Source organism: Cyclopterus lumpus, chromosome 24 (assembly GCF_009769545.1).
Source record: "Cyclopterus lumpus isolate fCycLum1 chromosome 24, fCycLum1.pri, whole genome shotgun sequence".
Lineage (NCBI taxonomy): Eukaryota > Metazoa > Chordata > Actinopteri > Perciformes > Cyclopteridae > Cyclopterus > Cyclopterus lumpus.
Genome location: NC_046989.1, coordinates 18,274,166 through 18,298,098, shown reverse-complemented (window position 1 = coordinate 18,298,098; position 23,933 = coordinate 18,274,166). Strand labels below are relative to the sequence as shown.

Sequence of the window (23,933 nt, the reverse complement as noted above, 5' to 3'; positions counted from 1 at the left end):
GGAAGAAGACTCCAGTCCAGGAAGAAGACTCTTGTTCAGAAAGAAGACTCTAGTCCAGAGAGAAGACTCCAGTCCAGGAAAAAGACTCCAGTGCAAAGAAGAAGACTCCAGTCCAGAAAGAAGACTCCAGTCCAGGAAGAAGACTCCAGTCCAGGAAGAAGACTCCAGTCCAGAAAGAAGACTTCAGCCCAGGAAGAAGACTCCAGTCCAGAAAGAAGACTTCAGTCCAGGAAGAAGACTCCAGTCCAGGAAGAAGACTCCAGTCCAGAAAGAAGACTCCAGTCCAGAAAGAAGACTTCAGCCCAGGAAGAAGACTCCAGTCCAGAAAGAAGACTTCAGTCCAGGAAGAAGACTCCAGTCCAGGAAGAAGACTCCAGTCCAAAGAAGAAGACTCCAGTCCAGAAAGAAGACTCCAGTCCAGGAAGAATACTCCAGTCCAGGAAGAAGATTCCAGTCCAGAAAGAAGACTCCATTCCAGAAAGAAGACTACAGTCCAAAGAAGATGACTCCAGCCCAGGAAAAATACTCTAGTTCAGAAAGAAGACCCCAGTCCAGGAAAAAGACTCCAGTGCAGGAAGAAGACTCCAGTCCAAAGAAGAAGACTCCAGTCCAGAAAGAAGACTCCAGTCCAGGAAGAATACTCCAGTCCAGGAAGAAGATTCCAGTCCAGAAAGAAGACTCCATTCCAGAAAGAAGACTACAGTCCAAAGAAGATGACTCCAGCCCAGGAAAAATACTCTAGTTCAGAAAGAAGACCCCAGTCCAAAGAAGATGACTCCAGCCCAGGAAAAATACTCTAGTTCAGAAAGAAGACCCCAGTCCAGGAAAAAGACTCCAGTGCAAAGAAGAAGGCTCCAGTCCAGAAAGAAGACTCCAGTCCAGGAAAAAGACTCCAGTCCAGAAAGAAGACTCCACTCCAGAAAAAAGACTCCAGTCCAGGAAGAAGACTCCAGTCCAGAAAGAAGACTCCAGTCCAGGAAGAACACTCCAGTCCAGGAAAAAGACTCCAGTCCAGGAAGAAGACTCCAGTCCAGGAAGAAAACTCCAGTCCAGAAAGAAGACTCCAGTCAAGTCCAGAAAGAAGACCCCAGCCCAGGAAGAAAACTTCAGTCCAGAAAGAAGACTCCAGTCCAGAAAGAAGACCCCAGCCCAGGAAGAAGACTCCAGTCCAGGATGAAGACTCTTGTTCAGAATGAAGACTCTAGTCCAGAGAGAAGACTCCAGTCAAGGAAAAAGACTCCAGTGCAAAGAAGAAGACTCCAGTCCAGAAAGAAGACTCCAGTCCAGGAAGAAGACTCCAGTCCAGGAAGAAGACTCCAGTCCAGAAAGAAGACTTCAGCCCAGGAAGAAGACTCCAGTCCAGAATGAAGACTTCAGTCCAGGAAGAAGACTCCAGTCCAGGAAGAAGACTCCAGTCCAGAAAGAAGACTTCAGCCCAGGAAGAAGACTCCAGTCCAGAATGAAGACTCCAGTCCAGGAAGAAGACTCCAGTCCAGGAAGAAGATTTTTTAGGGAAAGACTCCAGCAGTTCAAATAATTTTTCTTTTTTTTGTTTGTATACTTTTACTCTTTCACCCAGATATTTTAGTTGCTTCCAGTTCTGGAATTTCCAGTATAGTCAAATTACTTTAAAAACGTATTGACCTTGTCAGCGTAACTTAAAGAAAGAGGAGACATTTCTATGTTCAGGAAAGTCTGAGCACTTTTGCACTTTTGTTTTAAAAAAAAAAAAAAATCTTTTACAAAATTGTATTCAAAATTATAAATTATGAATACAATAGCTCTTGATGATCAGAAACTGCATCTTTACAGAATGTAATTATTGTACAGGTATTATACAGTATTATATTTAATGCAGTAATGCATTAATTATAATAGTGCCCCACTAGGGAGCTGCGCTCACTAAATGCGGGGCTACTTGTGGTTCCTAGAGTCCTACAAAGTAGGATGGGAGCAAGAGCCTTCAGTTATCAAGCTCCTCTTTTATGGAACCAGCTTCCACTTTCAGTCCGGGAGGCAGACACAGTCACCTCATTTAATTCGTCGTCCTCTATCTCGTCTTCCTCTAACTAGTCTTCCTCTAACTCGTCTTCCTCTAACTAGTCTTCCTCTAACTCGTCTTCCTCTAACTCATCTCCCTCTAACTTGTCTTCCTCTAACTCGTCTTCCTCTAACTCATCTCCCTCTAACTTGTCTTCCTCTAACTAGTCTTCCTCTAACTCGTCTTCCTCTAAACCGTCTTCCTCTAACTCGTCTTCCTCTAACTAGTCTTCCTCTAACTCGTCTCCGTCTAACTCGTCTCCCTATACCCTCTAACTCGTCTCCCTCTAACTCGTCTCCCTCTAACTCGTCTTCCCCTTACTAGTCTACCTCTAACTAGTCTCCCTCTAACTAGTTTCCCTCTAACTCATCTTCCTCTAACTAGTGTTCCTCTAACTCGTCTCCGTCTAACTCGTCTCCCTCTACCCTCTAACTCGTCTCCCTCTAACTCGTCTTCCTCTAACTCGTCTCCCTCTAACTTGTCTCCCTCTAACTTGTCTTCCTCTAACTAGTCTTCCACTAACTAGTCTCCCTCTAACTTGTCTTCCTCTAACTAGTCTTCCACTAACTAGTCTCCTTCTAACTTGTCTTCCTCTAACTAGTCTTCCTCTAACTAGTCTCCCTCTAACTCGTCTCCCTCTAACTCGTCTCCCTCTAACTCGTCTTCCTCTAACTCGTCTCCCTCTAACTCGTCTTCCTCTAACTCGTCTTCCTCTAACTCCTCTCCCTCTAACTCGTCTTCCTCTAACTTGTCTCCCTCTAACTTTGTCTTCCTCTAACTAGTCTCCCTCTAACTTGTCTCCCTCTAAGTTTGTCTTCCTCTAACTAGTCTCCCTCTAACTTGTCTCCCTCTAACTCGTCTTCCTCTAACTCGTCTTCCTCTAACTCGTCTCCTGAACATGAGTTCCATCACTAAGAAGGCTCAGCAGAGGATGTTCTTCCTGAAGCAACTGAAGAAATTCAATCTGCCAAAGATCATGATGGTGCACTTCTACACCTCCATCACTGAGTCCATCCTCTGCTCCTCCATCAGTGTCTGGTACTGCAGCCACTAACCAGGACCAGGGCAGACTGCAGTCCATCATCTGCTCTGCTGAGAGGTGATTGGGTGAAATCTGCCGTCCCTTTAGGACTTGTTCGCTTCAAGGACCCTGAAGAGCAAGAAAGATTGAAGCCCGGGTCCCCCACTGACCCTCATGAACAGAGTCTGGGTCCCCATTGACCCTCATGAACTGAGTCCGGGTCCCCCACTGACCCTCATGAACAGAGTCCGGGTCCCCACTGACCCTCATGAACAGAGTCTGGGTCCCCACTGACCCTCATGAACAGAGTCCGGGTCCCCACTGACCCTCATGAACAGTCCCCCACTGACTCCCCAGGACCATTTCCTTCCGGTCACTCCCCTGCACATCACTTAACTCTTCACTTTAAATAAACTTGTCACTTACACTTACTTTACACTGTTTACTGCTACCTGCCTGTATGTGCACTTTATTTTATATGTTATATTCTTAATCCTCGCACTGTGTTGATTGTTGCTGTTAATGTTGTTGTCTAATGTTGCACCACCGCCATGACACATTCCTTGTATGTGAAAACATACTTGGCAATACAAGGTTCTGGTTCTTCCAGCGCGCTAATTGTGTCGCGGAAGTGGCGAACGTTGTATGCGGAACTACCCGGACGACTTTGAGAGACGGACACATATAGCAGCATCACTTCTATCACTCTTTGCTGAATCCACTGAAATATGACATTAAATAACGGCTTCATAACATGTCGCCTTTTTTAAAGCACTGTTGCGGAGAAGACATGGCGTCGATTCGTAGATAATGTCTGAAGCGGCTTTTGAGGAAGTTTCCGTGTTATCGTCCATTTACTGCGGAGAAGGAGAGTTCTTGCTCGTCCAGCAGTCTGGTGAGTTAACTAAGTTAGCTCACATGTCGCTGACATGTCATATGTCGCTCACGTACCGCTCACATGTCACATATCGCTCACATGTCATATGTCGCTCACGTACCGCTCACATGTCACATATCGCTCACATGTTATATGTCGCTCACGTACCGCTCACATGTCGCTCACATGTTATATCGCTCATATGTCATGTCATATCGCTCACGTACCGCTCATGTCATATGTCGCTCACATACCGCTCACATGTCATATGTCGCTCACATACCGCTCACATGTCACATGTCGCTCAATTCAATTCAGTTTATTTTGTATAGCCCAATATCACAAATTACAAATTTGCCTCAGAGGGCTTTACAATCTGTACACATATGACATCCCTGTCCCAGGACCTCACATCGAATCAGGAAAAACTCCCCAAAAATAACCTTTGACAGGGAAAAAAGGGAAGAAACCTTCTGGAGAGCAACAGAGGAGGATCCCTCTCCCCGGATGGACAGAAGCAATAGATGTCATGTGTACAGAATGAACAGCATTTACAAAGTTACATAAACACATTACATGAATATGACAATGCTCACATGTCATGTTGCTCACGTACCGCTCATATGTCATATGTCGCTCACATGTCATATCGCTCACGTACCGCTCATGTCACATGTCGCTCACGTACCGCTCATGTCATATGTCGCTCACGTACCGCTCATGTCATATGTCGCTCACGTACCGCTCACATGTCACATGTCGCTCACATGTCATGTTGCTCACATGTCGCTCACATGTCATATCGCTCACGTACCGCTCATATGTCATATGTCGCTCACGTACCGCTCATGTCATATGTCGCTCACGTACCGCTCATTTCATATGTCGCTCACGTACCGCTCATGTCATATGTCGCTCACATGTCATATCGCTCACGTACCGCTCATGTCATGTCGCTCACGTACCGCTCATATGTCATATATCGCTCACGTACCGCTCATATGTCATATGTCGCTCACGTACCGCTCATATGTCATATGTCGCTCACATGTCATATCGCTCACGTACCGCTTATGTCATATGTCGCTCACGTACCGCTCATGTCATATGTCGCTCACGTACCGCTCATGTCATATGTCGCTCACGTACCGCTCATGTCATATGTCGCTCACGTACCGCTCACATGTCACATGTCGCTCACATGTCATGTTGGTCACATGTCGCTCACATGTCATATCGCTCACGTACCGCTCATATGTCATATGTCGCTCACGTACCGCTCATGTCATATGTCGCTCACGTACCGCTCATTTCATATGTCGCTCACGTACCTCTCATGTCATATGTCGCTCACGTACCGCTCATGTCATATGTCGCTCACATGTCATATCGCTCACGTACCGCTCATGTCATGTCGCTCACGTACCGCTCATATGTCATATATCGCTCACGTACCGCTCATATGTCATATGTCGCTCACGTACCGCTCATATGTCATATGTCGCTCACATGTCATATCGCTCACGTACCGCTTATGTCATATGTCGCTCACGTACCGCTCATGTCATATGTCGCTCACGTACCGCTCATGTCATATGTCGCTCACGTACCGCTCATGTCATATGTCGCTCACGTACCGCTCATGTCATATGTCGCTCACGTACCGCTCACATGTCACATGTCGCTCACATGTCATGTTGCTCACATGTCGCTCACATGTCATATCGCTCACGTACCGCTCATATGTCATATGTCGCTCACGTACCGCTCATGTCATATGTCGCTCACGTACCGCTCATGTCATATGTCGCTCACGTACCGCTCACATGTCACATGTCGCTCACATGTCATGTTGCTCACATGTCGCTCACATGTCATATCGCTCACGTACCGCTCATATGTCATATGTCGCTCACGTACCGCTCATTTCATATGTCGCTCACGTACCGCTCATGTCATATGTCGCTCACGTACCGCTCATGTCATATGTCGCTCACATGTCATATCGCTCACGTACCGCTCATGTCATGTCGCTCACGTACCGCTCATATGTCATATATCGCTCACGTACCGCTCATATGTCATATGTCGCTCACGTACCGCTCATATGTCATATGTCGCTCACATATCATATCGCTCACGTACCGCTTATGTCATATGTCGCTCACGTACCGCTCATGTCATATGTCGCTCACGTACCGCTCATGTCATATGTCGCTCACGTACCGCTCATGTCATATGTCGCTCACGTACCGCTCACATGTCACATGTCGCTCACATGTCATATCGCTCACGTACCGCTCATGTCATATGTCGCTCACGTACCACTCATATGTCATATATCGCTCACGTACCGCTCATATGTCATATGTCGCTCACGTACCGCTCACATGTCATATGTCGCTCACGTACCGCTCATGTCATATGTCACTCACGTACCCTCACATGTCGCTCACGTACCACTCACATGTCATATATCGCTCACGTACCACTCACATGTCATATGTCGCTCACGTACCTTTCATATGTCGCTCACATGCCACTCGCATGTCATATATCGCTCACGTACCACTCACATGTCATATGTCGCTCACGTACCTTTCATATGTCGCTCACATGCCACTCGCATGTCATGTCGCTCACATGCCGCTCACATGTCATGTCGCTCACGTACCGCTCATATGTCGCTCACATGCCGCTCACATGTCATGTCGCTCACATGTCATGTCGCTCACGTACCGCTCATATGTCGCTCACATGCCGCTCACATGTCATGTCGCTCACATGTCATGTCGCTCACGTACCGCTCATGTCATATGTCGCTCACATATGTCGCTCACGTACCGCTCATGTTATATGTCGCTCACGTACCGCTCATGTCATATGTCACTCACGTACCCTCACATGTCGCTCACGTACCACTCACATGTCATATGTCTCTCACGTACCACTCATATGTCGCTCACGTACCAGTCACATGTCATATATCGCTCACGTACCACTCACATGTCATATGTCGCTCACGTACCTTTCATATGTCGCTCACATGCCACTCGCATGTCATGTCGCTCACATGCCGCTCACATGTCATGTCGCTCACGTACCGCTCATATGTCGCTCACATGTCATGTCGCTCACATGCCGCTCACATGTCATGTCGCTCACATGTCATGTCGCTCACGTACCGCTCATGTCATATGTCGCTCACATATGTCGCTCACGTACCGCTCATGTTATATGTCGCTCACGTACCGCTCATGTCATATGTCGCTCACGTACCACTCACATGTCATATGTCGCTCACGTACCGCTCATGTCATATGTCACTCACGTACTGCTCATATGTCGCTCACGTACCGCTCATGTCATATGTCGCTCACGTACCGCTCATGTCATATGTCGCTCACATGTCATATCGCTCACGTACCGCTCATATGTCATATGTCGCTCACATGTCATATCGCTCACATGTCTCTCACATGTCATATATCGCTCACGTACCGCTCATGTCGCTCACATGCCACTCACATGTCATATCGCTCACGTACCGCTCATATGTCATATGTCGCTCACATGTCATATCGCTCACGTACCCTTACATGTCACTCACATGTCATATATCGCTCACATGTCTCTCACATGTCATATATCGCTCACGTACCGCTCATGTCGCTCACATGCCGCTCACATGTCATATGTCGCTCACGTACCACTCATATGTCGCTGACATACCACTCACATGTCATATGTCGCTCACGTACCACTCACATGTCGCTCACGTACCGCTAATGTCATATGTCGCGCACGTACCACTCACATGTCATATGTCGCTCACGTACTGCTCATGTCATATGTCGCTCACACGTCGCTCACACGTCATATATCGCTCACGTACCGCTCATATGTCATATATCGCTCACGTACCACTCACATGTCATATGTCGCTCACGTACCGCTCATGTCATATGTCGCTCACATGTCATATCGCTCACGTACCGCTCATATGTCATATGTCGCTCACATGTCATATCGCTCACATGTCTCTCACATGTCATATATCGCTCACGTACCGCTCATGTCGCTCACATGCCACTCACATGTCATATCGCTCACGTACCGCTCATATGTCATATGTCGCTCACATGTCATATCGCTCACGTACCCTTACATGTCACTCACATGTCATATATCGCTCACATGTCTCTCACATGTCATATATCGCTCACGTACCGCTCATGTCGCTCACATGCCGCTCACATGTCATATGTCGCTCACGTACCGCTCATGTCGCTCACATGCCGCTCACATGTCATATGTCGCTCACGTACCACTCATATGTCGCTGACATACCACTCACACGTCATATATCGCTCACGTACCGCTCATATGTCATATATCGCTCACGTACCACTCACATGTCATATGTCGCTCACGTACCGCTCATGTCATATGTCGCTCACATGTCATATCGCTCACGTACCGCTCATATGTCATATGTCGCTCACATGTCATATGTCGCTCACATGTCATATCGCTCACATGTCTCTCACGTACCGCTCATGTCGCTCACATGCCACTCACATGTCATATCGCTCACGTACCGCTCATATGTCATATGTCGCTCACATGTCATATCGCTCACGTACCCTTACATGTCACTCACATGTCATATATCGCTCACATGTCTCTCACATGTCATATATCGCTCACGTACCGCTCATGTCGCTCACATGCCGCTCACATGTCATATGTCGCTCACGTACCACTCATATGTCGCTGACATACCACTCACATGTCATATGTCGCTCAGGTACCACTCACATGTCGCTCACGTACCGCTAATGTCATATGTCGCGCACGTACCACTCACATGTCATATGTCGCTCACGTACCGCTCATGTCATATGTCGCTCACGTACCACTCACATGTCATGTCGCTCACGTACCGCTCATGTCATATGTTGCTCACGTACCACTTATATGTCATATGTCGCTCACGTACCACTCACATGTCATATGTCGCTCACACGTCGCTCACACGTCATATATCGCTCACGTACCACTCACATGTCATATGTCGCTCACGTACCACTCACATGTCATATGTCGCTCACGTAACTTTCATATGTCGCTCACATGCCACTCGCATGTCATGTCGCTCACATGCCGCTCACATGTCATGTCGCTCACATGCCATGTCGCTCACATGTCATGTCGCTCACATACAGCTCATATGTCGCTCACATGCCACTCACATGTCATATGTCGCTCACACGATGCTCACATGTTATATGTCGCTCACGTGCCACTCACATTCAATTCAATTTCAATTCAGTTTATTTTGTATAGCCCAATATCACAAATTACAAATTTGCCTCAGAGGGCTTTACAATCTGTACACATACGACATCCCTGTCCCAGGACCTCACATCGAATCAGGAAAAACTCCCCAAAAATAACCTTTGACAGGGAAAAAAGGGAAGAAACATTCTGGAGAGCAACAGAGGAGGATCCCTCTCCCCGGATGGACAGAAGCAATAGATGTCATGTGTACAGAATGAACAGCATTTACAAAGTTACGTAAACACATTACATGAATATGACAATGTATGAATGGAACTCCAATCCATGAAACAGAAGGAGGTAGAGAGGAGGCGCATCAGCAGGGCCAACGCGGGAGGCCGGCTCACCAGGCATCAGACACCTCCAGGTCCAATGGACCCTATGAGATGTGAAGTCACAACGACTCTGGGGAGAAAGCAGAATTAATAAGGTGCAATGGAGAGATGTAAATTCATCCATAAGGAGAGAGAGAAGAGGAGATAGGTGCTCAGTGTATCCTAAAACATCCCCCAGCAGCCTATAAGCCTATAGCAGCATATCAAGGGGCTCGACCAGGGCAAACCTTATTCAGCCCTAACTATAAGTACTATCAAACAGGAAAGTCTTAAGTCTGTTCTTGAATGAGGTGACTGTGTCTGCCTCCCGGACTGAAAGTGGAAGCTGGTTCCATAAAAGAGGAGCTTGATAACTGAAGGCTCTTGCTCCCGTCCTACTTTTTAGGACTCTAGGAACCACAAGTAGCCCCGCATTTAGTGAGCGCAGCTCTCTAGTGGGGCAATATGGTACTACAAGCTCCTTAAGATATGAAGGTGCATCACCAATCAAGGCTTTGTAGGTGAGGAGAAGAATTTTAAATGTGATTCTTGATTTTACAGGGAGCCAGTGCAGAGCAGCTAATACAGGAGTAATGTGATCTCTTTTCTTAGTTTTTGTGAGTACACGAGCTGCAGCATTCTGGATCAACTGGAGGGACTTAAGAGACTTATTAGAGCAGCCTGATAATAAGGAGTTGCAGTAATCTAGTCTGGAAGTAACAAACGCGTGAACCAGCTTTTCTGCATCTTTTTGGGACAAGATGTGCCTGATTTTTAAAATGTTACGTAGATGAAGATCTTTACAGTGGTGTTGGATGCCAGGGCAATGCCATCTACAGAAACCACATCACCAGATAATTGATCTCTGAGGTGTTCAGGGCCCAGTAAAATAACTTCAGTTTTGTCTGAGTTTAACATCAGGAAGTTGCAGGTCATCCATGTTTTTATGTCTTTAAGACATTCTTGAATTTTAGCGAGCTCACGTACCTTTGACTCACATGTCATATGTCGCTCACATTTCGCTCACATGTCGCTCACATCCCGCTCACATCCCGCTCACATGTCACTCACATTTTAAGTTGTAACGAACTGACCACATCCACGTGAATTCCGACCTTAAGTCTTTGGCTACACGACAATGCGGAAGTGAGATGTTGAAGCCTTGTGTTTATGTAGCCAGTTGCAACCAACATTGAGTTAAAGTTTCCAAGTGACATCACTGCTTCTATGAACATGACAAATACATGGTGGTAATGAGACAAATACAATTGCTGTATGGTGAACGATGTCACAGTTCCTAAATAAAGCCTTTGCTATTCAACGCCTTTAATTCCAAATGAAAAGCCATGCAGTTTGATTATAAAATCCAGGCGCTAGACAAATAAATTCCAGCGCTACAATGTTCCTCCGTTTGCTTTCCAGCTCAGGATGGGCTCATGGTCCAGATCAACAGCACCGTTGGAGGAGAAAGAGGGCCGGACGTGAGGCTGTTGTTCCAGCTGCACCCCCGCTACCCTTCCTGTCCCCCCGTCATCTCTGTCTCCTCCACTGGTCTTTCAAGGAGTCAGTGTCACGACATTAGACAGAAGCTGCTGGATCAAGCTGCAGCTTTACCTCCAGAACCGATGGTCCATCAGCTAGTGGAGTGGCTGCAGGTAAAAGAGCACACAACGACAACATTGTTTTTTAACATTAAAGGAATGCTCCACAAGTAATCATTTGATCTGAAACCCCAACAAATAGCAATGTGTGGAGGTGACGGAGAACTGCAGAGGCAACAAGGAGGAGGACGAGGCGAAGGAGGAGGGGAGAAAGAGAGACAAAGAGGAGGAGTGGACGGCGGTGCTGTCGTTGGACCACATCCGATCTCAGAATCGCTACACCAGTCAGCTGCAGCGCTGGACCCAGCAGCTGCAGCTCGGTGGGAGGTTACTACTGGGCCGGAGTATACTGGTGATTCTGCAGGGAGCCAGACCCAACATCAAGGTACTGACGCACATGTTTAGCCCGCCGTCGCGCAAAGTTGCAAAAGTTTATTTTTGTGTATGTCCTGTATACGGCATGTACTGTATGGCCATGTCTTATGACTTTAAATATGTATTGAGTATGCCCTTGAAAAACATACAGTTGTCAAATGAGCCGTGTATAATACTATTAAATGGACACATCTTTACTGCGTTATTGTGATAACGAGGTAAATCAATACAGGCAAAACATGAGAATATGATATGGTTGATGAGTACCCTGTGGCTCAAACCTGAATGACCACATTATCTAGAAGAACAGTGCCCTCACAACAATTTGATATAGAGCTTATGTTCTTCTTCAGAACAAAGCTTATATGCTAAATTCACTGGAACCCAAGTTGATGTCATCAAATGACTTCTGTCAGGCCAGCAGTCCAAAAAAAACATTGACTTTATATTATTGTGAAGACAAGCAAGAGCAGCAACTTTTCACATTTGCGAAGCTTAAACAACTGAAGGTTAAACATGTTATATTTGGAAAGAAATGTTGATTGTTTTATGTCAGAGCTGCAATGATTAGTCACAGTGCACAGGCCAAAGAGTTCACTACCTGAAGTCAAGTGCCCAAAAGAACATCTGTGAAGCCGTCTAGTGGCCGCAGCAATTATGATGATCCTGTCTGGAGCAGAGGAGGAAGTCATGTGACTTCCTGAGTCTATGAATTGTGTCCCGTTTCCCTCACCATACGAGGAGAGGAAACAAGTCTTAAGAGAAATGAGACGGCCTTTCCTCTGAAGGCTTCTGATGACGGTGGACAGCTTTCAGTCATCTTTCACAGCTGGAGAGACCTTTGATCACTGTATTCATACTAATAGACAGTTATCATAACTGTATTGATACTAATAGACAGTTATCATAACTGTATTGATACTAATAAAGACAGTTATCATCAGTGTACTAATAAAGACAGTTATCGTCAGTGTACTAATAAAGACAGTTATCATCACTGTACTAATATTAATAAATACATAATTATCATCACTACTCATACTAATAAAGACAGTTATAACTGTATTAATACTAATAAAGACAGTTATCATCAGTGTACTAATATTAATAAAGACAATTATCATCACTGTACTAATAAAGACATACTTATCATCAGTGTACTAATGTTAATAAAGACAGTTATCATCAGTGTACATATATTAATAAAGACACAGTTATCAGTGTACTAATATTAATAAAGACATAATTATCATCACTAACATACTACGGATGTAGTCTGTTACCTGGTAAACAAACTGCAGAGAGTATTTATACACAGTGTGTGGTATTTATACTGTGTTCTATGTTCTGTTTATAATCGCTCTACTGGCTGAAGTTGACCATGGGATCTTATTACAGAGGTTAGAACACTGGGTGGGAATCTCTGGTACTGCTCTAAACTGGTTCAAGTCCTATCTCGAGGACAGGACGTATTTTGTTGAAATTGGTAACTGTGTCTCAGACTAAATGGCTTTGACCTGTGGGGTTCCCCAGGGGTCAATAGGACCCCCTATTATTCAAACATGCTTCCATTAGGCCAGCTAATACGCAGCTATAACGTGTCCTACCACAACTATGCAGATGACACTCAGGTCTACGTGTCACTGACGGCAGGTGAATATGGGCCTGTAGATTTACTTTGTCACTGCATCGAACAGATCAGTATATATATTTATATATATATATATATATATATATATATATATATATATTGATATATAGATCAGTGTGTGGATGCAAAACTATTTTCTCCAGCTAAACTCAAACAAAACTGAAATCATTGTCTGTGGCCCACAGAAACAAAGAGAAAGTGTTATCAGTCACCTTGAGACTCTCTCTAAAACCTAAAAATCAGGTTAGAAATCTAGGGGTAATATTGGACTCAGAAATTAACTTTAACAGCCACATTAAATCAATAACATCAACAGCTTTTTACCATCTAAAAAACATTGCCAAAATCAAAGGAATAGTGTCTAAACCAGACTTGGAGAGACTAATCCATGCGTTTGTCTCCAGCAGGTTAGACTACTGTAACGACCTGCTCACTGGGCTCTAAACGAGCTGTAAGACAGCTGCAGAACATCCAGAACGCTGCTGCTCCAGTCCTGACTAGAACCAGGAAATACCACCATATTAGTCCAGTGCTCAGGTCTCTGCACTGGCTTCCTGTTGCTCAGAGAATAAACTTTAAAACAGCTCTGCTTGTGTACACATCTCTTCATGGTCTAGCACCAAAGTACATGTGTGACATGTTAGAGCCATATGAACCATCTCTGGCTCTGAGAAGCTCAGGGAGCGGTTCACATGTTAGAGCCATATGAACCATCTCGGGCTCTGAGAAGCTCAGGGAGTGGTTCACATGTTAGAGCCATATGAACCATCTCGGGCTCTGAGAAGCTCAGGGAGTGGTTCACATGTTAGAGCCAGATGAACCATCTCGGGCTCTGAGAAGCTCAGGGAGTGGTTCACATCTTAGAGCCATATGAACCATCTCTGGCTCTGAGAAGCTCAGGGAGTGGTTCACATGTTAGAGCCAGATGAACCATCTCGGGCTCTGAGAAGCTCAGGGAGTGGTTCACATGTTAGAGCCAGATGAACCATCTCGGGCTCTGAGAAGCTCAGGGAGTGGTTCACATGTTAGAGCCAGATGAACCATCTCGGGCTCTGAGAAGCTCAGGGAGTGGTTCACATGTTAGAGTCATAGGAACCATCTCTAGCTCTGAGAAGCTCAGGGAGTGGTTCACATGTTAGAGCCATAGGAACCATCTCGGGCTCTGAGAAGCTCAGGGAGTGGTCTCCTCCTGGTGCCCAGAGTCAGGACTATAAGCTAAAATCTGGAACAGTCTTCCAGAATATGTGAGACAGGCCTCAACTCTGACAATGTTTAAATCCAGGCTGAAAACGGTTCTATTTGACAACTGAAAGTATTTTATATGCACTCTTCGATTTTAATATAATTAATATATTATTGTTTTTATGGAATGATTTTATTTGCCTTTTTGTAATTTTATGTAGCTGTAAAGCACTTTGAATTGCTTTGTGTATGAATTGTGCTCTATAAATAAACGTGCCTTGCCTTGAATGTGTTTTAAACAATATGATTATGGTCTCTCTTGAACACTGGAATAAATGTATTGGGATCAATGTTTCAGGGGAAACTGAAATGACATAACTCATCAAACCGACACCTCTCAATGAAGAAAGTCGTTTGAGGTTTGTTGTTCAGACCTCCAATGAACATATATTTTAATCACAAAACAAATCAAATATATAACTTGAGTTAGATCTGTGATTCGTCTTCACTCGTATGAAACGTTGGTGATGCTGCGAACAATCGTATCGGTCTGATCAGCCGCAGCGTCCAATCGAATAACTGATGGAGGAAACAACCAATAAGAGCCGTGGGAAGTCTGCAGAGGGAGCAGGTTGAGGTTGTTCTAAAACTAACAGTCAAAGTTGGCTTCTTTAAACCGAGACCATGATCTACAACAGGAAGACAAATCGCTGGTTGAAATGAATTACAACAGTCCATTAATTTTAAGCAGCTCGTTTAGGTTTGAAGTTGCACTGTTTATCTCACCTCTCATTGTTTTTCTTCATAGACACGAGAGGTTTATTCAAACATGGCTGCAACTCAAAAATGTTGAGAAACAGAAAAAAGAACAAGAAGTTGCAAATAGCTGTAAATGTTATACAGGTTATAACCCTTATTGTATGGAACACATCTGTTTTAACTGCAAAGTAACGTAATGTTGGACTCCTGTAACCATTCTGACTGTAATCATCTCTTTTCAGGAGTTTTGTCGCCTTTTGAGAACGGTGAAGGTAGATGTGGATTCTTCAGGCAAGAAATGCAAAGAGAGGATGATGAAGGTTCTCACTGAAAGCCCGACCTCTTCCTCCGGTGGACATGGGTATGAATGACCGATGACTGGAGAATGGAATGAGGGCAGATCCAGCGCTGGTCTCCTGGCAATATGTCTGCAGCCCTCATGAGCTTTTCTCTCTGTTTCTTTCCATGTCTTGCGATCAGTCTCCAGGGTTTTGTAGTGATGACCTACGAGTCGATCCCACAGCTGACTGCAGCCTTCCAGGAAATCAACATGACTGGTCTCTACCAGCAGATACGGCCGTCACTAAGTGACTGACCGCACATTTTGGCCAAGGCCAACTGTGGCTCTGTGGTAGATCAGGGCCCTCCTCCAATCAGAGGCTCTGCTAGTCCATGTCTATGTTACCTTGGGTGAGACACTTCACCCCAAATTGCTCATGAATGGTTATGAATGATTAGATGGTCCTGATCGGCAAGGGTGGCGCCTTATATGGTGAGTGTATAAATGCGTGTGAATGGGGGAATGACGACATGTAATGTAAAAGTGCGTTGAGTGGTCGGAAGACTAGAAAAGCACTTTACAAATCCAATCACCATTTACTTGTAAATATGAGCATTTTAAGATGTTAATTGAAATTGGATAACAATAGCTTTAAAACCAGGTCAGTGGACGGCAGCATAAATAATCTGCCAAGCAGCAATACATGGGGGTCAGGTTAAATGTTGCAAATAATGATCCACACTAACATCTGAAAATGAATGTTCAAGTAAAATCAAATTCTCTGTATTCACTGTCTGTTCCTCTCTCTGACTCTTCACTTGTCTCTCCTGCCAAAATAAATCAAAAATAATTTACTAAATGAATATACACCTCCTTTATTTCATCTATAGAACAACATATATTTATTTTGTGTGCATATGTATATGTATATACGTGTGTGTGTGTGTGTGTGTGTATATATATGTGTATATATGTGTATATGTATATGTGTATACATATGTATATGTGTATACATATATATATGTATATGTGTATACATATATGTATGTATATGTGTATATATATGTATGTATGTATATATATATATATATGTGTATATATATATATATACATGTATATACATATATATATATATATATGTGTATATATATATATATATACATGTATATGTGTATATATAAATTAAATAACGACACTTCTAATAACTTCTTCCTCTTTCAAAGAAAGCGTTCTTCATTGCACAATACTACTGCTACTACTACTACCATAAAACTGCTATAATACTAGGTAATGACTGATACAATACTTTACTAAAATTCTAAATGTTTAAAATGATTAAAAAAACAGCTGCAATACTAGGCTACGACTGCTACTACTACCAACCTACTACTGCTACAATACTACCCTACTACAATACTAGGCTACTACTGCTACTACCACTACCCTACTACAGCTACACTACTACCATACTACAATACTAGGCTACTACTGCTACTACCACTACCCTACTACTGCTACACTACTACCATACTACAATACTAGGCTACTACTGCTACTACCACTACCCTACTACTGCTACACTACTACCATACTACAATACTAGGCTACTACTGCTACTACCACTACCCTACTACAGCTACACTACTACCATACTACAATACTAGGCTACTACTGCTACTACCACTACCCTACTACAGCTACACTACTACCATACTACAATACTAGGCTACTACTGCTACTACCACTACCCTACTACTGCTACACTACTACCATACTACAATACTAGGCTACTACTGCTACTACCACTACCCTACTACAGCTACACTACTACCATACTACAATACTAGGCTACTACTGCTACTACCAATACCCTACTACTGCTACACTACTACCCTACTACAATACTAGGCTACTACTGCTACAATACTAGCATACTACCACTACCCTACTACTACTAGCATACTACTGCTACACTACTACCCTACTACAATACTAGGCTACTACTGCTACTATATTAGGCTACTACTACTACCCTACTACTGTGTGAAAATAGTGAAATTAGTGAGAAATTATGTCACGATTACCCAGAGCCCAAGGAAAAGCAGCACATCTTCACATTTGTGTCGCTGGAACCATGAAGTGATTGCTTTTAAACTACTAACTGATTAATCTACTAATCCTCTCAGCTTGTATACTTGATGGTTTCATTTATTATAAAACATCATCGCATTTAAGGTTTCATATGTAGCAAATCTGTAACTAAAGCTCTATTTAGGTAGATCTCCTTCTAAGATGTGCACTATTCATGTGGTTGACCTGTAGTTCTCCTCTTTCTCCACAAGGTGGGGCAGTCGGCCCGTGTCTGAGGCACGACTAGCCGACTGAGCTGCATTTATTCGCTTTTTATTTTTTTAAACAATGTAATAATGCACAAACTTAAAAATAACAAAACAGTTATTTTGCATATTTTATTGCATCGCATCTGGTGTATTTGAATTGAATTGTAACAGTACCGAGGACAGTGAAACATACTTTTTGGTGTATTATATTTATTGTCTGGTGAGGTTATGGTGGCGTTGTCTCCTGTGGCATCACTCCTGTCTCCCCAGTTGTTTTTGCTGAGTCACCTCATTGCCTCTGTGGGGTCGTGCTTAAAATGTCTTTTATATGTGGGCCCTTTTTAAGCGTCCCTCGTCACGCGCTGTAAACCGTGGGCTTCCTCCTCCGCGGCTTTGAGCGCGCCGCGGCTCTCCATCTTCCCTCTGCCGTTGAGGATGCGATGAGCCAGAAACAGCACCAGCAAGATGGAGAACACAGTGCACACTATGATCCCCGCGAGACCCCCCGCCGACACCGCCGAGGGCCGCCTCGTCGGATCCGGAGGCGGCGCGGCGGATGTCGTGGGGACGCTCGGGGTCGTGCCCTCTCCGGAGCCCTCCGACCCTCCGTCCGTGTCCCCCTCGGTGTGGACACAAGTGACCTCTCCGACTAAAGTGTATCCCGGAAAGCACGAGCACACGTAGCTGCCGAACGTGTTTTTGCAACGCTGATCGCATTGTTCGAAGGAGCACTCGTCCATGTCTATGCAGACGACCTGCGTCTCCCCCGATGCCACGTACCCGTCGGGGCAGTAGCACTCGTATCGGTTGTTTGGGTCGCACTCGGCGACGCACTCCTCCTTCCCGCAGTGGAGCACACACTTATTCGGGGACTTCGGGTCCTCTTTGTATCCGTCATAACAAGAGCAGTCGTAGCTGCCGGGAGTGTTGGCGCAAATGTGCTCGCACGGAGCGGACACGCACTCGTCCACCTCGAGGCACAGGCCGCCGCGCGCCATGTATCCATCCTCGCAGACGCACTGGAACCCGCCGACGCTGTTGACGCACATGAAGTTCTCCCCGGGACACTGCCGCTTGTCCCCGCAGTCGTTGACGTCCACGCACGACCGGCCGTCCTGCGCCAGCTTAAAGCCGTGGCCGCACAGGCAGGCGTGGGAGTCTCCATCCCTGTAGCAGGCGTGCGCGCAGCGCAGGGCCGCGCACGGGTCGTCCGCGTCCGTCACCTCGCAGGTGACGTTGTTCTTTGGGTTGACGGTCTGGCCCGTCGGGCAGAAGCAGACGGGCTCGTTTTTGGGGTTCGCCGCGCACCTGTACTCACACCCGCCCTCGTGAATCTCGCAGCTCCAGGGTGCCTGCAGCCACTGCTCCGTGAAGCAGACGTATTTGGTCTCGGCCGGCATCCGGACGGCGGTGCTCCCGGGGGGCAAAGAAAGTACATCCTCGCCCACAAACCCCATGGGGGTCCTGTAGGTGACGGACTCGCCCGGCGCGACCGCAAGTCCTTTGCACGGGTCACTGAAGCTGTACTCACAGAGGAACCCGGCCAAGTGTTCGCGACACGGTTCGGGGATCCATTGAAACTCGTCCTCTTGGGAAACCGAGACGCAGCGCGGGGAGGAACAGCTGCTGTCAAGACCCGGCGGCCAGTTGAAGAAGTCACTTTCGCTGTCCTCGGTCACCCACGTGAAGCCCCTCAGCTCAGCAGCAGAGTCCGGGCAGCCGGTCGCCAGATGTAGACCGACCCAGTACCGCCCCGTCAAGTTCCCCAACAGGATGGAGAGAATGTCGTGGGAGACAGACGACCGCACGGTCATCAAATGTCCTCCCTGGTCTCTACATCGGTCCTGCGCGGCTGTAAAGTCGCTGGCGTGATGGAACACAGTGAAGCACTGGGTCCCGATGCAGTACCCGCTGCTCGGCTCTATCCCGTCGGTTCGCCCCACCAGGAAAGTCAACAAGAAAACAAATAGTCCCGTTACGTCCCCCATGTTTGAACCTCGCTGCTCCCGTTTATATTGTCGCACGCCCCGGCCGTGTATAGGTTTGTTTGTTTGAGAAAACATATCGTTCATATTTATAGCCCTCTGACTCCATGTTTAGGGCCCCGGCGGAGAAAGGAAGTGGCTTTTAATCAGCCCTCTGCGCTTCTCACTGCCCCCTCCCCCGCCCTCTCTTCCAAAAAACTTTCTCCTGTGCACGGCGGACCACATCCCCAAATTACGCAAGGCTTTTACGCGCGAGGCCGCGCGCACGCAAGGGGAGGTGGGGGCATCTACCCAACGTGCAGTCGCCCCTCAACGCCACTCCTCACGTCATGTGAACGAGTCGTTTATTTCGTCTCGTGGTCAGACTCCAGTTTGCCTTGAGGGTTTATCTATAGTGTGATAATGTTTCTATGTTTTTAGTGCATAGCTCTTTTATGATGATTGTAATGTTTGTAAAAGCGCTTTATGAATAAAATGATTATTATTATTATAGTTCCAAAACATTTTGACTTGTTTTGGACATATTTCTGTCATTGTATGTCATAACGAGGCAGAATAAGGGAGAACAATATATACACAATATATATATGTGTGTATATATACACACATACATATATTGTGTTGATTTTCATCTGAGAAATTAGGTCAGCAGTGAAATTCACAAAAACTGAATTATCTTTTGTGTGCAAACACCCGATAAAATAAGATGAAAAAAAAGCTACAATGCAAAGAGGCATCTATTATTTAAGTGTTTTTCTCCTCCAGTATTTCTTCCTCGCATCTTATGTATTAATACAATTATGATGATTCTGTTAATCTGTTGCACCAAGTCCTCCTTGCCTCAAAGATTGGGCATTGTGCTTATGAATACACAATTAAAGTACCCTAAATATGATATATAAAGAAACCTTTGTGAATCACACACCAACATTTAGTGTTCATAACCTTATTTATCATTCAATTGTAAAAATATTCACAGACTGATAAAAGCTCCAGCCGTCTGTCAAACTGTTAAGGCAACCACATTCAGTCCCATGTGACTGTCAGTGCGCAGTATTATCAGAGAATACAGTAACATGACATCAGTATAGTTTTACTGTTCTCATGGTTCTACAGAAGGAACCGGGCCCTCAGGACCCAGAGAGTCACAGCTGGACGTTCAGGTGGAACACAGAGCAGACACACCGCTTTGGAAGTTATAAGCATACTAAACTCTTGGACATTTCACTTTTGGCATTTTTGGGTGATGCTAAAACATACTCTAGTCATCAGAGACCGTCTCCATAGCAACCCAAAACACATAGTGGCCAAGGACATCAGAGAGCGTCCATCTCAAATGTCATAAATTAAAATGAAAAACATCAGTCAAACACAAACGAACAGCACACAATAGAAAAATGATGTGTATTTGACCAAAACAAGGCTGCTTTTATAATAATAATAATAATAATAATAATAATGCATTTAATTTATATAGCACTTTTCATGGTACTCAAATACACTTTACATAACATCATTATAACATCCTAAAAGTGTACAGCGTTTTTACATTTGACAGAAAGACACAGACCAAAACCATTAAATGGAGGTTGTTCACAAAGACAGTAGACATTGCAACGAGGATGTGGAATGTTACATTACGATACGCAAACGTGTGCAAAACAAGGATGACGAGCAAAGGTTTCCTTTTTGTCCAATAAAGAACTGAACTCCAGCGCAGCATGTGTGTGTTCAGACGGCAGCAAAGTGGCATCAAACAGCTGCTTCTGTTGGGAGAGAATCTTGTCTTTCAAATACATGAAAGGCTTGCATTGCTGGATCTGTAATTAGAAAAAGGGACCATACTAACTTTAGTACCATGTAACAGCCTCTCATTTGTTTTATAGGTCCAAAATAAACTGCCCTAATGGAGAACAAAAGCAAAATGGTAGATAAATTAACAACAATTCCATATAAAAGTCCACAATGGAGGACTTCACACCAGGGAAAGTCACTGTGCTGCAGGGGCCAGAGGCATATTCAAAGAAACATTAATACTCTTTAGCAGATACAATTAATAAACATTAAAAGGCCCTGACTACTCTCTTTAAAACTCTTTATTTTCAAATTAACTGACTTTAGAACTTAATAATGTTTTATATTGTTTTGATAATTCTATACTTATTGTATAAAATAAGAATAAAAAAGCAGATATACAATAACTATGTATTGTATATAATGTATGCTTTTTTAGGAACTCTGGCACCGCATTTACATTAAAAGTAGAACAATAAAAATGTCCATTGTGAATCCATGTATTTTCATAGTGAATTGGACAATTAGGGCCGCTGTCCGGGTAAAGAGCCGGTTTCCCTCCAAAGTCCAAAACACTTCATCCCTTGAGGAAATAAAAAGAAGATGGACAAGCAGCTTACTAGTAAAATAGTATAACATAGTGCACATCTTTATGAGTCGCTTTTGAACGGTCTGTCCAGGGACAGCCTCTTGTACGTCTCCGAGGTCACCTGCTGCAGGTAGAATATGTCGATGTCCCGGTGTTTGATGGAGGTCAGCTCGAACCTGCTGCATCGCCTGGCTGCGTTCCGGACCACGAAGTACAGCAGCACCGCGCACAGTATCACGAACACACCGATACCCAGGACGCTGCCGGTCTTGACGTAAGAGGGCACCGCGGCCGGTTGAGGGCTGGCCGGGGTGGTGTGAAGATGAGGAGGAGGAGGACTGGAGCCCGACCCATCACCCTCCTCTACGTCTGCGATGGGCGTGCACGTGTCCCCGTCGTGGTGCAGCTTGAACCCCTCGTTGCACAAACACCGGTAACTCCCGAACACGTTCTCACACCTGTGGTGGCACAGCCCCATGTCGCACTCGTCGATGTCGGTGCAAAGGGGCGTGCCGTCTTGGAGGTCATAGATGTAGCCGGCTGGGCAGAAACACATGTCCTGGTTGTTCCCGTCGCACCGGACCGGACAGTCCTTCTTGCCGCAGATGAACTCGCACTTGGTGGGGTCGTGGGCCGCCACCCTGAAGCCCTCGAGGCACATGCACTGGTAAACCCCGTGGAACTTGACGCACCGCATGTGCTCGCACCTCTGGCAGATCGTGACGTTGACGCACGCGCCGTCCTCCTCCACGAAGTCGTCCCTGCAGGTGCACCTGAACCCTTCCCGGGTGTTCTCGCACTCCTCGCCCTCGCCCGTGCACCGGTTCTCCTCGCAGGCCTCCGTCGTGCAGGAGATGTTGTTGGGATGGAGGACTTTCCCCGGGGGGCAGGCGCAGGTGTTTGTGGAGGCCATGCAGGTGTGCTGGCAGCCGCCCCCCAGCACCTCACAGCTCCAGGGAGCTGACATCCACTCCCTGGACACGCACACGTGCTTTGATTCCGGATAGATACCGCCAACCTTCCCCGTTACCGCGATGGTCCCCGGTGGAAACGTTTCCGAATCGTCCACCCTGAAGTCCATGGGCGTGGTGTAGGTCACCTGTGCGCCTGCGCCCGTCAGTACACCACTGCACGGCTCCTCGAACGTGTACTGGCACAGGAACGCGTTCCGGGTGCCTTCGCAAGGCGCCCGCTGCAGCTTGACTTTGCCCCCCGTCGACAAGGAGATGGACGGGCAGCTCTGGAAACCCGCAGCAGCGTCCTCTGCTGCCGCGTCGGCGCCGGGCAGCTCCACCCAGTAGCTCCCGCTGACAGTCACGATCTCGTCCACGTTTCCCCAGCTCAAAGTGTACAACTGTCCGCCGGAGTCTTTGCAGCTTTTCTGTGCGCCTGGAAAGTCCTCGGGCTCCTGGAAAAACGCAAAACACTGATTCGCGGCGCAATGTGCGCGTTGGGACCGGGCCGTTTCCTCCAGCCCGCAGAGGACCGCCACACACACGAGCAGCGCGTGAGAGGAGGGAGTCATGGTGGCAATGTTAGAAAAGTTGCCTGCGGTGCTCAGGACCTGCGTGTTCGACGCTCTGAAGCGGATTCAGCGACTGGAGGCTGAGCAAAGTCCCCATTTATAAGAGCCAAACACTCGGTGTGGGTTCTTTTGTCGGACAGGCGAGGAAGGAAGTTCCGTCCAGGCCAGAGAGAGAGAGCCCCGGTCTGGTTGCTCAAGCCTCCCTCCCCCCGTCCACAAGCCTTATCTCAAAGAGACTGTCCCATCAACACACACAC

At 46.0% G+C, this 23,933-nt stretch overlaps 4 protein-coding genes across 4 annotated transcripts; 2 read left to right on the top strand and 2 right to left on the bottom strand.

Annotated features, from left to right (window-relative positions):
- Positions 1-502: 502 nt before the first annotated feature.
- LOC117727807 (neurofilament heavy polypeptide-like) lies at positions 503-1,252 on the top strand. Its single transcript, XM_034528318.1, is given in 3 exon segments — positions 503-613; positions 928-958; positions 961-1,252. Coding segments are annotated over 3 exon segments (378 nt in total). The 3' UTR covers positions 1,197-1,252.
- A 2,452-nt stretch (positions 1,253-3,704) lies between these two features.
- On the top strand, positions 3,705-16,230 carry rwdd3 (RWD domain containing 3). The gene is made up of 5 exons (XM_034528438.1): positions 3,705-3,957; positions 11,019-11,251; positions 11,340-11,582; positions 15,407-15,525; positions 15,645-16,230. The coding sequence occupies exons 1-5, from the start codon at positions 3,873-3,875 to the stop codon at positions 15,757-15,759; spliced, it is 795 nt and encodes a 264-aa protein (XP_034384329.1). The 5' UTR covers positions 3,705-3,872; the 3' UTR covers positions 15,760-16,230.
- A 1,696-nt stretch (positions 16,231-17,926) lies between these two features.
- Positions 17,927-19,878, bottom strand: LOC117727475 (thrombomodulin-like). Its single transcript, XM_034527814.1, has one exon. It carries the CDS (start codon positions 19,853-19,855, stop codon positions 18,125-18,127), a length of 1,731 nt encoding a protein of 576 aa, XP_034383705.1. The 5' UTR covers positions 19,856-19,878; the 3' UTR covers positions 17,927-18,124.
- A 2,123-nt stretch (positions 19,879-22,001) lies between these two features.
- On the bottom strand, positions 22,002-23,676 carry LOC117727624 (thrombomodulin-like). The gene has a single exon (XM_034528017.1). It carries the CDS (start codon positions 23,674-23,676, stop codon positions 22,213-22,215), a length of 1,464 nt encoding a protein of 487 aa, XP_034383908.1. The 3' UTR covers positions 22,002-22,212.
- Between the last annotated feature and the right edge of the window lie 257 nt (positions 23,677-23,933).

Excerpts from the sequence above, each read along its gene's own strand:
- rwdd3 (XM_034528438.1), top strand. The coding sequence starts at position 3,873 with ATGTCTGAAGCGGCTTTTGAGGAAGTTTCCGTGTTATCGTCCATTTAC. Across the intron at positions 3,958-11,018 it reads CTTGCTCGTCCAGCAGTCTG|CTCAGGATGGGCTCATGGTC; the intron begins GTGAGTTAACTA and ends TTTGCTTTCCAG. Across the intron at positions 11,583-15,406 it reads GAGCCAGACCCAACATCAAG|GAGTTTTGTCGCCTTTTGAG; the intron begins GTACTGACGCAC and ends ATCTCTTTTCAG.
- LOC117727475 (XM_034527814.1), bottom strand. The coding sequence starts at position 19,855 with ATGAACGATATGTTTTCTCAAACAAACAAACCTATACACGGCCGGGGC.
- LOC117727624 (XM_034528017.1), bottom strand. The coding sequence starts at position 23,676 with ATGACTCCCTCCTCTCACGCGCTGCTCGTGTGTGTGGCGGTCCTCTGC.